The sequence below is a fragment of the Pestalotiopsis fici genome (genome assembly GCF_000516985.1).
Source record: "Pestalotiopsis fici W106-1 unplaced genomic scaffold PFICI_Scf_4, whole genome shotgun sequence".
NCBI classification, from domain to species: Eukaryota; Fungi; Ascomycota; class Sordariomycetes; order Amphisphaeriales; family Sporocadaceae; genus Pestalotiopsis; species Pestalotiopsis fici.
In genome coordinates, this window is record NW_006917094.1 from 1,260,126 (window position 1) to 1,273,333 (window position 13,208).

The window sequence follows — 13,208 nt, forward strand, 5'->3', positions numbered from 1 at the left end:
TCCTCCCCATTCCGTAAGTCCATTCAGTATATTATGCCAATTGTGGGAGATACGATTAACTGACTGCCTCAGCATCAGGGAATGCTGGTAAACAAAAGTGCTTCGACAGCCTCCTTCGGACTTCATCATGCTTGTTTCTTGATTATATCAGCCAGAAACACCGGGCAGAGAGTAACTAAAGGTGGTTCAAGATGGTCTGGAACTAATTCATCACTATAGTCAGAGCCTATCGAATACTTCACCTATATACAGGACAGATGCTTAGATTGACCACACCCACTAAAAAGAAGATTCAACGGGTGACAGCTATACACTGGCTAATTGAGGACGCACTTGCTATGATAAGGTCGGTAGCGGACAGAATTATTGGAGACCTCGCGCCATGTACCTATCAATTGATACTCTGATGTGGAATTAAAAGTGGATTGGGACATATTCGTCCCGCATCCTCTGTCATGCCATATTTAGCCAATACATAAGATTTTTTTTTTGGATTTGTTGGGGGAAAGTTCGCTCGAATGTTTTACTACTTATACGTGCAAATAATCCCATATGTCTGGTCATGTCCAATTCTATACCGCCAACGCCGTAGAGTCAATCATAAACTCCTCGCCCACAGCCTTCTTCAAAATAATGACTAGCTCATCAATCCTTGCCGAAAGAGAGATGAATGCACCGACAGCGCTGGCCCAATTCCTCCCACTGTCCCCTGTCAACATCTCACGTGCTGTCATTTCTTTGGCTCCTCCGTCGACCTCGTCTGGGCCGTTGCGTCTGGCCTTGCCCAATGACCTGCTGACCAAGGGTGTTCGCAAGATTGTAGGCAAGGGTTTGCCAGTACTCAAAGTTCCTTGTACGAGTGAAAATACGGCCATCAGATCGGCGACGAAGATTTCATCGTTGGCGCCGGTGTATAGCATAAACCTCGCCCGCTGTTCCGAAGTTAACCGCCTGGCGTACACCAGGAGTTGGGTAATGGTTGTGTTCAAATCGATACACAACTTGCCCACTGCTACAAGGGTTCGCGAGTCAAGATTGCTGGAGGAAAATTCGAATTTGAGCAGCGTCATGGGCTGTATCGAAGTTTCGAGAACCTCTTGCGAGAGCAACCCTTCCCTCTCGACCACCTCGACAAGGTCGGCGGGTGGATCTTCCCACGTGGACACAAAGAGGGCATAACGCTCCTTGAAGGACGAGAGCTGGCTCGACAGCAGGTCCCGGTAATGTCTGTGGCCAGAGGGCGGCCGCGGGAGAAACATGACGATGGCGGAAGCGGCAAAACCAATCAGGACCAACAAGAGGCGTCGCCAAAAGACATTGTACCCGACGCCGGGATTACCGTAGGTCGGGTTGTGCGTGTCGTTCCAGCTGTAGGCGACGACCAGGTACAGCGTCGAGGTCAGCATGATGCCGGCCTGGAGCTGCTCCTGCGGCGCAAAGAGGCGCCAGTACATGAGCACCACAATGGCCACGGCCATGACGGCCGCCATGCCGTAGGGGTTGCCGGACCCGGACCCTGCGCCAATGTACCAGCAGACCAGGCCGATGACTCCGCCGGCGACGGTGGCGGTAAGTCGGAGAATAAGGCCCGAAATGAAGTCGGATGTGTAGGGCACTATGGCCATTTGGGCCATGATCAAGGCCCAGAGACCCTTTTCGCGGTAGTAGAATCCAGATGAGGTTGTGATGACCGCGGGAACAGCCAAGGCAATACTCAAGATGAGAGTCCGCGCGGCGTGAACTCCTGCATCGTTACCAAAGAAGTTGACAATGTCGAGAAGAATCTTGCTGGCCATTGACCTTGGACGATGACGGGGAACCCGCATATCTTCAAGTCGCGCTGCACCGTCCAGACCTGCCAGAGTAGGGGATGCTGAAGTGGACAAGGACCGGCTGGCGTCGCTTCGTTGACGAGGTTTGGTAGCGGCGGCGGTGGGTGGTGTGGAGTTTGGATTTCCCGGCATACCCGGAGTCGCGTCGTCCTTGGAGGAGGCCCAGGACAGCAGTTTACCCAGCTGGGCGGGTGCCCATACCCGTTTACGCTCTCGTGCCTTTTCCAGATTGATGATTTCTTGCAGGAGATTTTCGAGAGCCTTGGAAATATTAATGATGCGCTCCTGATACAAGAGCCCTAGCATGTAAGACAGCAACACGCGACGGTCATGTTCCTCTTCGCTTTTCAGGTTTCCATCCGAATCGAACAGATGAGCGTGGGGAAGTAGGAGTTTCTCTGAAGTGTCGGCGGTAAAGGTCTCTGCCAGGTTCTTTAGCGATTGCAGTGTTTCTTCATGAGCTGTCAGGTTCTTGACTGGGCCCTTGTCGAATGCACCTTGCAAGGCCTGGATAACCACAGTAATACCGTGCGACCAAGTCTCCAAGAGAGGTGTAGCACATGACGTGAGTATTGTGGCAGTCTCCATGATCAATCGATCTATATCCGGATGTCTCGACGTTTCCCGCAGCGCAAGTACTTTGGCAATCTGATAGTGGGCAACCGGAAACTTGAAGTCGGTCGCATCTTCACCCATAAGATCCTTGACCGTCTCTTCAAATGCGGCCTTCTTCGTCCTCATGCGTTCCCTGGAGATAGGCAGCTGAACTAACTCGCCGAATGCAACCAGAACACCTCGCAGCGGTTTTTGTAGTGAACCGACATCGCTGGGACTCCAATGGATGTAAGAGAAGTCCAGTGGCAAGAACTTGGCAGAAGCATCTGCACTCTTGTAGGCCACAGCCAGTTTCAATTGCAATCGCTCAATCTGCTTCGTGTCGAAGTTACGCGCTGTGTTGCCGAGCGAGTGCGCAAAGGCTCGGACGAAGTCAGGCATTGGGGACAAGATGTCGCTCATGGAATCGACGACAATGGATGACGTCGACTGGGGGAAGATTAGAATGTTACAAACCATTCCAATACCCACCGCAATAGCAGTAGGTAGGATCAAGGTTTTAGGGATGGTTCCTTGGAATGTCGGAAGTAGTGGAGCGGTCGTTATGTAAATGTCGGCGATAATCATGGAAAATATGCCAACCAGAGTGAGTTTTGGTGCCACGACTCGTATCCGCGCCTTGATGTACGTCAGTTTTGCCTTGATTGAAGCTGGGTCTGTGATAGACTCACCATCAAGTAAATGAACAATCCCATCATACAGAAATAGGTCAGTGTGACGCGCGTATCCAGCAAAAGCCCATTGTAGATGGCCACTTGCAACGCCGTAGATTGCCCAGAAGCCTGAATAGATCCCGAAGCGATTGCCTGCTGGAGGACGGCATATTGAGCCTGAAGATCCGCCGCAGGTCGAGTGGCCAGAGCTGCTTTCATGGTGATTGTTCCCCATGCCCAAGCCAAAGCCATACCAATACAGATCGTCAAGCCAGCCAGCACATGAATGAAGACCACGCCAGACGGCGGGACGATGAACAAGACGACGCTATTCCTCCGTTAGCATCCGGGCCAACTAAATTGAGCAAGAGTGAGGTTGCCGCACCATCCAAAGAAAGTCGCTTGTCCAATGGTGTTGAGTGTAGGATTGATAAAGATCAGTATGGTCATGACCCATACGGCGAGTGACGATTTAAAGAGGTTTTTGAGATCCCTGGCTTTGAAATGGCTGAAGAATTGTGAGAATTTTCGCGGAGTTTTGGCCGTGTCTTCGAAGTATTGATCAATCTGATCAGGGTGTGGACCGTTATTGACTTGGCCCTTCTCAGGCGGCGACTCCTTAGCCTGCGCATCATTGGCGGCCATGTTGACGACACCTTTTTGTCCAGCTGTGCTCTTCCTCCTGCCCTGATTAAATAGCGAAAGTTAATATGCGGAAATGAAAAAGAAAAAAATGAGTAAAGGAATTAAAGAGCGTGTTTGAACGAAGCCAAAACAAATCGATCTGGAATGTCGCAAGAAGGAGAGACAGTCCTGATCAGAGTGCGTGCCAGTTTGTCTATATACGGTAGTAAGAGAAGCTAGTTTGCTAGTCAAGAAGGTACCGCAGCGACTCCCCGTTTTTCATAACTACCTGTAGTGGAGACTCAGAGAGCAGATTCGTTAGTGTGCGCGCAACGGTCACGCCGATTGAATTTGGGGGCAGCAGTAGCAAGAAATGGTGGAACGACAGAATAGAGTTCAGCATATAAAGCCCAAATGACTCGTAATGCAGCAAAGTCACTCGTGTCGTTTGTTTCAGTCATGATTAGGATCAAAGTGCTTTGCTAGGAGACCAGAATGTCAGTTTAAGAGGGAAACAATATCCCAAAATAGGTATCAAGTAGACCAGTCATGTCTAGGTCGAATGCAAGTAATCTGTAGTGTCAACAGTATCCAGGTTGAGTCGAGCCGCCTTGTCGGGGAGCTTTGAGCAGCCGGCGCCGGGATTGATCAGCGTGCGCTTCTCGATTCCAAGTCCTAAACCCGCTGAAAGCCCCAGACTAAACGTCAAGAATCCCGTCGGGCACTAGAGAATGCCGAGGTGCCTTGCTAAATTTTTGTGCAAGGGCGCCAAAATGGCCCCAGGATGTGTCCCCCCCAAGCCCAAACCCAAACCCGCTTAGCAATCGGAAAGCTTCTATGCTCGTGCGTGCCGATTTCACCAAGCAAAAGAGTCAAGATATGTTTCACATCGGTCCGAGAAGATTCGCGGGAGGCCATATACGTACATTCAAGTCGTGTTGTCGAAATGCTGTACCGATGATTGGCGCAACCTAGGTAGTAAATGGGCAATTGGCGCTGTGCCACATCCACTGCAGACCTGGTAAGCCACCCACCTGGCACTCGTGGCTGTCGGTATCGGGTTCGCTATCGTACAGCGTATCTCATTTCTTTTCCTCGTTCATTACTGTCAACGCCACGACTTGCTCCTTTGATGATAGACACTGTTTGTCTTCCCCATCCTCCACACCAGCATTTCATGTTTGACGTTTTCATCATATTATCAAAGACTACTGACACAATTCGTAGATATTCACCCACATTGTGATTTTTGCAAAATGTGACAAGGGCAATATCATATCCTGGTCTTGTATTTCGTCCAGGTCGTGGATACGTCATTTGAACCATGTCGACTTAGCCAGGGTCCAAGACTCGCTAAGGGGAGATCTGCTCCCAATAGTCGCAACGCACAGTCGTCTTGTTTTTCTGGACTGTGGGTGGGAATGCCTGTTCTATCTATGCCACTGGATGCAAACTCTATTGGGTTGGGCTTGATATGTGTCCTTCTGTGCAAGCCCGATTTCTGGTATAAAGGGTCCCGGGGTCGCGGGCTGCCGATGCACAAAGTGGATTCTGCTAGAAAAATAGACACAACACCTTAGGGGTCCGGTCCTGCGACGTGCCATGGAATTAGCATAGGAAGGAAATAGGTATGCGAATGCGAACGAACCTTCACTGCCTAGTACCTATGCACTGCCTCTATACGACGAAAGACCATCTACAGCGTCTACAGCATATATAGCATCCATCCGAAGAAGAAGAAGAAGAAACAAGGCAACATTCGTTTTCGAATCTTTGATTGCCATACTCTTCTCTCTCGACATTGCATCATCTAACCTAGCTCAATTGCATCGCGTGCCCAAACACTGAGGCGACAATGCTGAACCTTCATCTAGCCGCCATCTTAGTGGTGCCCATAGTGCGTTCAATGGTCTAAACTATCAGGTCATGTCGTTAACCAAATTCCCAGTCGGTCGCGCTCTTCATTCTCCGTGGTGTTTATCGAGCCTATTTCCATCCTCTCGCCAAAGTCCCAGGCCCGAGACTTTATGCCGCCACCGATATTCCTTATCTCTATCATCTTGTGCAAGGTCGATGGCCGCATAGATTGAAGCAGCTGCATGATCAATACGGCACCGCAGTTCGGTACACACCTCGCGATGTCTCCTTTATTACAGCCGGTGCTTGGAAGACCATTTACGGGCACCAGAACAACACATCAAAGAACTTTTCCAAAGATTACCTAGCTTATCGCGAACCAAAGCCTGGTCAGTCACAGATCATCCAGGCCATCGACTCTGATCATAAGCGCATGCGTCGCTCTCTGGCACACGCCTTTTCAGAGAAAGCTCTGCGCAACCAAGAGGACGTAATGAATCAGTACGTTGATGCCTTCATCGCCAAAATGGCAGAAAAGGCTTCAAAACAAGAGGCACTCGACATAGTCTCTTGGTATAACTTTACTACATTTGACCTTATCGGTGACCTGGCCTTTGGCGAGCCCTTTGGATGTCTCGAAAGCGGAGGATACCACCCTTGGGTTGCCATGATTTTCGAGACCATCCATAATGGCGTTTACTACCAATTGTTTCAAAGATATCCAATGCTCAAGAGGTTGGCTCCCTTTCTCACTCCGGCCAAGCTCGTAAAGAGCCTGCAGGACCACCAGGAACTCACCAGGAAGACTGCCTTGCGCCGCATCGAGACTGGCAACACGGAACGCGAGGACTTTATGTCGTATATCCTCCGACACAATGATGAAAAGGGATTGACCACTGACGAAATCATTGCAAACTCGAGTATTCTCATCATTGCTGGCAGCGAGACCACAGCTACACAGCTCAGCGGAACAACTTTTCAATTGTTGACTAATCGGGAAAAATACGATAAACTCGTCTCTGAAATACGGACCACTTTCACCTCCAAGGATGAGATTACTCTAAACAGTGTCAACAACCTAAAATACCTGCTAGCTGTCTTTGACGAGGGTTTTCGAATGTGTAAGTTATCTCTACGCATGGAGAAGATTATCGCTAATCAATACAAGATCCTCCCGTGCCCGTCGGGCTGCCTCGAGTGACTCCTCCAGGTGGCGCCTCGATTGAAGGCTACTGGATACCGCAAAACGTGAGCTGCCTGCAAAAGCCCCCGTCAAATATCGTCTTGGGGCCAGTCCGAAGCAAAGACAATTATCTAACTCAGATCACAGACGGCTGTATCTATACCTCAATGGTCGGCATATCAATCTGAGCACAACTGGGTAGAGCCACAGCGCTTCATCCCCGAGCGGTGGATGGGTGATGCCCAGTTCGCTGGCGACGCCAGAGACGTGCTCCAACCCTTCTCCGTCGGTCCACGCAACTGTATCGGACGCAAGTGAGTAGCCATTTCTTTTCTTCTTTGCCTGCCAAAATCGTATACAGAGAAGCTAATCTTGCTGCTTTCTTAGCCTTGCTTACGGAGAGATGCGCCTCATCTTGACCCGACTCTTGTGGCACTTTGACCTGGAACTCATGGACGAGAGTAAAGATTGGGCCGCCAACCAGAACATTTGGACACTATGGAACAAAGGCGCCATGCACGTCAAGTTGACGCCGGTACATTGAAATCTGCGACGAACCTCACGGATATGATTTGGCCTGAGCATCCGGCCTTGGCATCACAATTCTTGTATATGTATTGATAAACATTTTTGTATCTTGACGAGCTTGGATGAAAAGACGAAATAGATCCTCATAGAGTGTACATTATTACTTCGACTTGGGCTTATCAGCCACCATTACTATGTGCACAAATTGACGTACCTACAACTCCCTCGCAACGATTTACCGAGCTAAAGGATTACATTACTCGAGTCTAGCGAGTCTTTGTACAAAAAATGCCAAATTGTGTGACTACAGTGACTACAGTAATTCACTGCTACTTTAGCTATGTACGCTACTTGACTACCGGAAACGGGCCACTTTAGCATCCCGAAGTCCAGATTCAGCACGACGCAGAAGTCATGTAAATACGCTATGCCGGGCGCTACAGAACTCCGCGCGGAAGTTCTAAAATGCACATGTGGCTAGATACAGTGTCTCTATATATGCATCTAAGAAAAACACAAAAGAGTAGAAAATCTAGTTGGCAGAAAATGGTTTCTCCAAAGTTCGCTGAACAGCATGATTGTCGCAATTTGGCTCCTTCTCCACTATTCTTCATCAATGGCGCCAGTGTCGAAATAGGAGTCAGGGCACTAAAGGCCCAATAGCCAGGGCCTCTGGCTCAATCATAACCCGGATTCTATGTATGACAGATGGCGAGAGATAGTACATACATCAAACGATTCTGTGCGATTGCCATTCCATCAAGCCCCCCAACTCAATCGAGGCTCAGCCACTTGCCAAGCAGAGACAGCAAAAGCTGTTCATTCGCATGCATTGGACTGCTATCCTGGAGATGGCTTTCCGATCGTACTGAAGATTATAGCATCACACTACGCGGTAGCTAATAAACGCAGTGGGCGGATGCTTCCATGGTCATGTCGATCTTGTTTAGCCAGGGGGTTAGCCGTCAGCCGTCAGCCGACCCCGCAAAACCACATGCATGCCTCGGTCTAAAACGAAGCATGCACTTTTAAAGTAGCAGTATCTTTTCACTCAAGCTTCAGGATGTTATGATTTGAGCTTTGTATGGCAAATAACCTGCATCAGATAATGTACATCGGAGTTTTGAGTAACTTTGGTTTATTGCATTAATCTTCTATACACAGAGTTGTCCTCAATCCGCGTCATTGCGGGCGTTCGATTTCACCATTATTGGTTTAACTCTGTTACCGGGGCAGGTTTCCAACAATTGGAAATCGCGGGATCAATTCACTAGGAGTATATTAGGATACATTAAAAGTGGTTAAGCGATAAGTAAGAAATGGAAAAGGCGAGTGCCACAAGAGGGTTCTTCCAAGAAGTTCCCGTGTTGAGCAACCAATTCCACGAGGATCCGAGTATTCAGAGGGTGTTGAAATGTAAGGCCATTCTCTGATCCCTCTCCCAACGTTTGTATCCGAACAATCACCAAAACATGACCACTGTCGAAATATTGATCTAATCGGCTGGACTCATATGTAGTGTTTGTGCCAGGCCAGGTGTTACAAGGCGCGGCTTCGGAGATTGAGCAGCTTTGCGATGAAGCACTCTCTCCACAAGTCCTTGAATGGGTTACCGACGCCGAGAAGAATCAACCGTACATTACTGGCGGGGGCAAGAATGCTTTCGGTCGCCCCGTTGACACGAAATTAGTCGTGACTGAAGGCTGGAAGAAACTTCAAGATCGCGGTTTTGAAAATGGGTAAGTGGTAACACTCGTTACATGAATTTTCTCAATCAACAAAATGGATTGGGAGAGGACATGACCTGAATTTGCCAGAACGGAAAGCTGAATGGACCATTATTGCACAGATTTTCTGCTCAGGGATACGAGCAAGGCCTAGGACAGTACACACGAGTGTTACAGTACATGCGTCTACTTCTCTGGGAAGGGTCGAGTGCAAATACATCATGCCCACAGGCCATGCAAGACGGTGCCAGCCGACTCCTCCAGAGACAACTCACAGGCCAAGGCCGCAAGCTCAGCCCGGTGGAGAAAAGAGTATTTGAGAACGCTTTTGTCCATCTCACATCCCGTGACCCGAGCAAGGCCTGGACGAGCGGCCAATGGATGACGGAGCGCCCTGGAGGTAGCGACGTTTCCAAGACGGAGACGATTGCCTCATATGCACCGGTCAGTACTTCTGATGGATTCTCGCCGCAATGCAGCCCTTCCGAGGACATACCGCTGGGCCCGTGGACCATCTCCGGCTTCAAGTGGTTTTCCAGCGCGACAGACAGCAATATGACCATCCTCCTCGCGCAGACGTCCCCAGGAAAGGGCCTGAGCGCCTTTTACGCACCGATGCGCCGCTGGAATCCGAACCTCGCCGTGTCCGCGGGTGGCAAAAAGGGCGGCATGGAGCTCAACGGCGTGCGCATTACCCGGCTCAAGAATAAAATGGGCACAAAGTCGCTGCCCACGGCGGAGCTGGAGCTCGACGGTATGCGGGGCTGGCTGATTGGTGAAGAAGGCAAGGGCATCCGAGAGATCACCACCATCCTCACCATTACACGAATTCGATCTGCCATTGGCGGCTTGGGCTACCTGAGTCGCAGTCTGGCCGTGGCGCGAGCATTCGCCCGGGTCCGCGAGGTCGGCGCTGGCAGAGGGGCCCGGATCAGGCTGAGTGACAGCCCGCTGCACATGCGCACGCTGTCCGACATGACAATTGAGTATCACGGGTTAATGCTGTTGACATTTTACGGGACCTACGTCATGGGCATCGACGAACATGGCGCAGCCTCGCCGTCCTCTTCTCCTCCGGGATCCGTCCCCGTCGCCATTCAACGCCTCGCGCCGTCTTCGCCCTCGCGCGCGACGGCGCTCCTCCGGGTCTTGACCCCGGTCATCAAGGCGTACGTCTGCAAGAACTCTATCTACCTGATTTACGCCTGCATGGAGTCACTCGGCGGTGTCGGATACCTCGAGAACAGCGAGACCGAACACGTGAATCTGGCGCGCCTCTTCCGCGACGCTTGCGTCTTGAGTATCTGGGAGGGCACCACCGACGTGCTGAGCACAGATTTCGTGCGGGCTCTGAAGCACCCGCGCGAAGGCCCCGAGAGCCTGGCCGCCCTGGATGCACTGATCGAGGCCGGGCTGGAGGGCAAGGCGCAAGGCACGGTACTGGCGCAGCGATGGGCAAAGACCAAGAGTACGATGCAAGGGACGGCACAGGAGGATCTCATGAGCTCAGCCAGGGACTTGGTGTGGGAAACAGCAGAGATCTTGATCGGATCGCTATATCTTGTGGACGCGGGCCTGGACGGCGATGCTCGCATCAAGGAGATGTGCTGGAGGTTCCTTTCGACCAAGCGTCTCACGGAGCAAAATGCAGGAGGGCAGTATCGCCAAATCGACCTGGTCACGAACCAGACTATTGTCTTTGGCAGTGGTTCGTCGCCTAGTCTTGAAGCAAAGCTATGAGGGAGAAATTTTGAAGTGTAAAGAATTCTGACATTTCAACGAATAACGTTTGATGAGGCACGCATAAGCTTACTTGGTGGCTTTTGGTCTTCTTGAATCCTTCAATCTGCCATGGCACTTTGAGATCATGGAATTGATTCCCCGAAGCAAGAGAGTCGCCGCTTGTACTCAATTGGTCGTCGACTCTCTAATCGTAGTATTGATACTTTCCAAAGGTATCTGGCATATCGATCAGTGAGTCTGCCATCTTCGCGCCTGTTTTTGGTGGTCCGGTGTCAAGGTTGGGCAATATCCTTGACTCGGGCTGACGCTGATGAAAATGTAACCATGAGGTACTTGTCGAAATATCTTTGAGGTGTAACTTTTTGGCAGGCTCACAATCATCATTCAATACTCACCAGGACATAACACTACTAACATTTGAAGTTCTAGTGCTGATTCATGGTGCGTGCAGTGAGTGACCTTGTCAATCGTGATAAATCTCAACCAGCAGAGTGACAAGAAAAGAACATGCCCGGTTCGGAAATCAGGCGCAAAGTGCATTACAAATCATGCCAGATATCGCAATATCGACATCGGAAGAAGCAAACCGGTGCTTTTTTTATGATTATCCTAGCAGAGCTGCATTGATTTGAGTGGACACATGTATTTTATTGTGGATTGCGTGCTTTGGCGGGCAGCCTATCAGGGCAATTCTTGGCGCACAGACACACTGAATCAGCCCCATTTGTTAAAAAAAGTATACTTGGATTTTTTTTTTATATTTCCACGACGGATGGACTGGAACCCGCAAGCTTTACCTTCTTTGTCTGCTCTCTCCTGAATTTTATATCGCCACTGCCCCATAGAGTATAGTTCAAGTCCTGTAGCCAGTCGCAAGTCATATCTTGCGAGGGCTGCGGCAGTTATCTATACTAGGTACCATCTAGGACCCGGCACAAGGTTGACCAGTTTCTTCAAACCTTGAATCAATCGCGATAATGGTGGGTTCTCAGACACTCGGATGCAGTTGTCTTTTTCATACTCACCCCAAGTCTTCTATCAGGTTCACGCCGACGCATCCAACTTTGCCGCCGGCGTCACCAAGGAGCAGGCATACGAGCAGGTCCTAGTCCAGGCTGAGGGTTTGTTCTATGAGCAGAGGAACTGGGTGAGTCATATCTCTGTTGCCAACTGGCACCATGAAGTCAAACGAATGAAGAGATGACTGACAATATAAAAAATAATCAAGATCTGGTAAGAATACACTTCTCTAGTGACACGGAATCTGCTTGAATAGTAAAGGAAACAAGTCTGACTCCAACAACGACAGCAACCTAGCCAACGCTGCTTCCCTACTATGGCACGCCTATAAGTCTTTACCAGGGCCAAGCAACCAGGTAAACTGGGCAGGTAAGTCATTTGGCCGCTTCATCGCTTCCAATTGAAACAAGTTTATTCATCACACACACACACACAGGCTTCTACACCTTGGACCCAAAGTCCTCGGCCACCAAGCCGCAGCTCATCCTGGGCCCGTTCCAGGGCAAAGTCGCTTGCCAGACCATAGCCTTTGGCCGGGGCGTGTGCGGCGCGGCGGCGCGCACCCAGGCCACGCAGCTGGTGCCCGACGTGGACGCCTTTCCGGGCCACATTGCCTGCGACGGCGACAGCCGGAGCGAGATTGTCGTGCCCATCGTAGTGCCGGCAGAGGGCGCAGTCGAGGGGGAAGAGGGCGGTAGCGCCAAGAAGCTCGTGGCCATTATCGATATCGACTGTGCCGTGGTTGACGGGTTCGACGAGGTTGACCGCCACTACCTGGAGCGGTTGGCTGATATCCTCGGCAAAGGCTGTGACTGGTGAGCATAGCTTTCTCGGGTTTGTTACCAAGAGAGATGCGGGCAAGTCCCTATGACTTTATGTCCCTAGAGGAGGCTCAATTATACCCAGTTCCGTAGACCTCAGACGACCGAGTCTATCATCGAGATTTTTCACGGGCAGCCAAGTCTTGACCGATGCTACCATGCCTTCTTCACGCCATTAAAACAGACATGTCATCATGTCTACTCCATTGTGCGATCGGGAGATGAGTTACCCTGCATCATCATCCTACTAATCATGCCACCAACGAGAAGATTAATTCCGCAAAAAGACTGAAATTTATTGACTGCTAGTCTTTTCACTGATGCATAATGAGTGCAATCCTGCATCGATCAATGGTGAGGAAAAATATGACCTGAATTTCACGGACGTACTGCAAACCGCAAACAAAAAAAATATTCGAGGGTTTTTTTGATTTTGATCTTTGAAATTCGAACGCTGGGTCTTCAAGTTTGAAGAGGTTATCTTTGACTTTCTACCATTCGACCACTGCGCCTTTCTATTGATGAGGTGTTTGCTTCTTTGATCTTATATGGCTTTGAGAACATTGTGCCCATCCCTGGCCGAGCAACCGCGCATGTCATGTGGC

The 13,208-nt window shown here is 50.2% G+C and overlaps 4 protein-coding genes across 4 annotated transcripts; 3 read left to right on the forward strand and 1 right to left on the reverse strand.

The window, feature by feature from the left end:
• Positions 1-572: 572 nt before the first annotated feature.
• Positions 573-3,745, reverse strand: PFICI_06360 (uncharacterized protein; the record flags this gene model as incomplete). Its single annotated transcript, XM_007834941.1, has 3 exons — positions 573-3,065; positions 3,119-3,428; positions 3,486-3,745. 3 exons carry the CDS (start codon positions 3,743-3,745, stop codon positions 573-575), a joined length of 3,063 nt encoding a protein of 1,020 aa, XP_007833132.1.
• Positions 3,746-5,579: 1,834 nt separating this feature from the next.
• Positions 5,580-7,308, forward strand: PFICI_06361 (uncharacterized protein; the record flags this gene model as incomplete). The annotated part of the gene is made up of 5 exons (XM_007834942.1): positions 5,580-5,621; positions 5,673-6,702; positions 6,750-6,829; positions 6,912-7,078; positions 7,152-7,308. 5 exons carry the CDS (start codon positions 5,580-5,582, stop codon positions 7,306-7,308), a joined length of 1,476 nt encoding a protein of 491 aa, XP_007833133.1.
• A 1,303-nt stretch (positions 7,309-8,611) lies between these two features.
• Positions 8,612-10,759, forward strand: PFICI_06362 (uncharacterized protein; the record flags this gene model as incomplete). Its single annotated transcript, XM_007834943.1, has 3 exons — positions 8,612-8,708; positions 8,812-9,031; positions 9,142-10,759. 3 exons carry the CDS (start codon positions 8,612-8,614, stop codon positions 10,757-10,759), a joined length of 1,935 nt encoding a protein of 644 aa, XP_007833134.1.
• A 1,003-nt stretch (positions 10,760-11,762) lies between these two features.
• PFICI_06363 (uncharacterized protein) lies at positions 11,763-12,601 on the forward strand (the record flags this gene model as incomplete). The annotated part of the gene is made up of 3 exons (XM_007834944.1): positions 11,763-11,909; positions 12,052-12,151; positions 12,219-12,601. 3 exons carry the CDS (start codon positions 11,763-11,765, stop codon positions 12,599-12,601), a joined length of 630 nt encoding a protein of 209 aa, XP_007833135.1.
• Between the last annotated feature and the right edge of the window lie 607 nt (positions 12,602-13,208).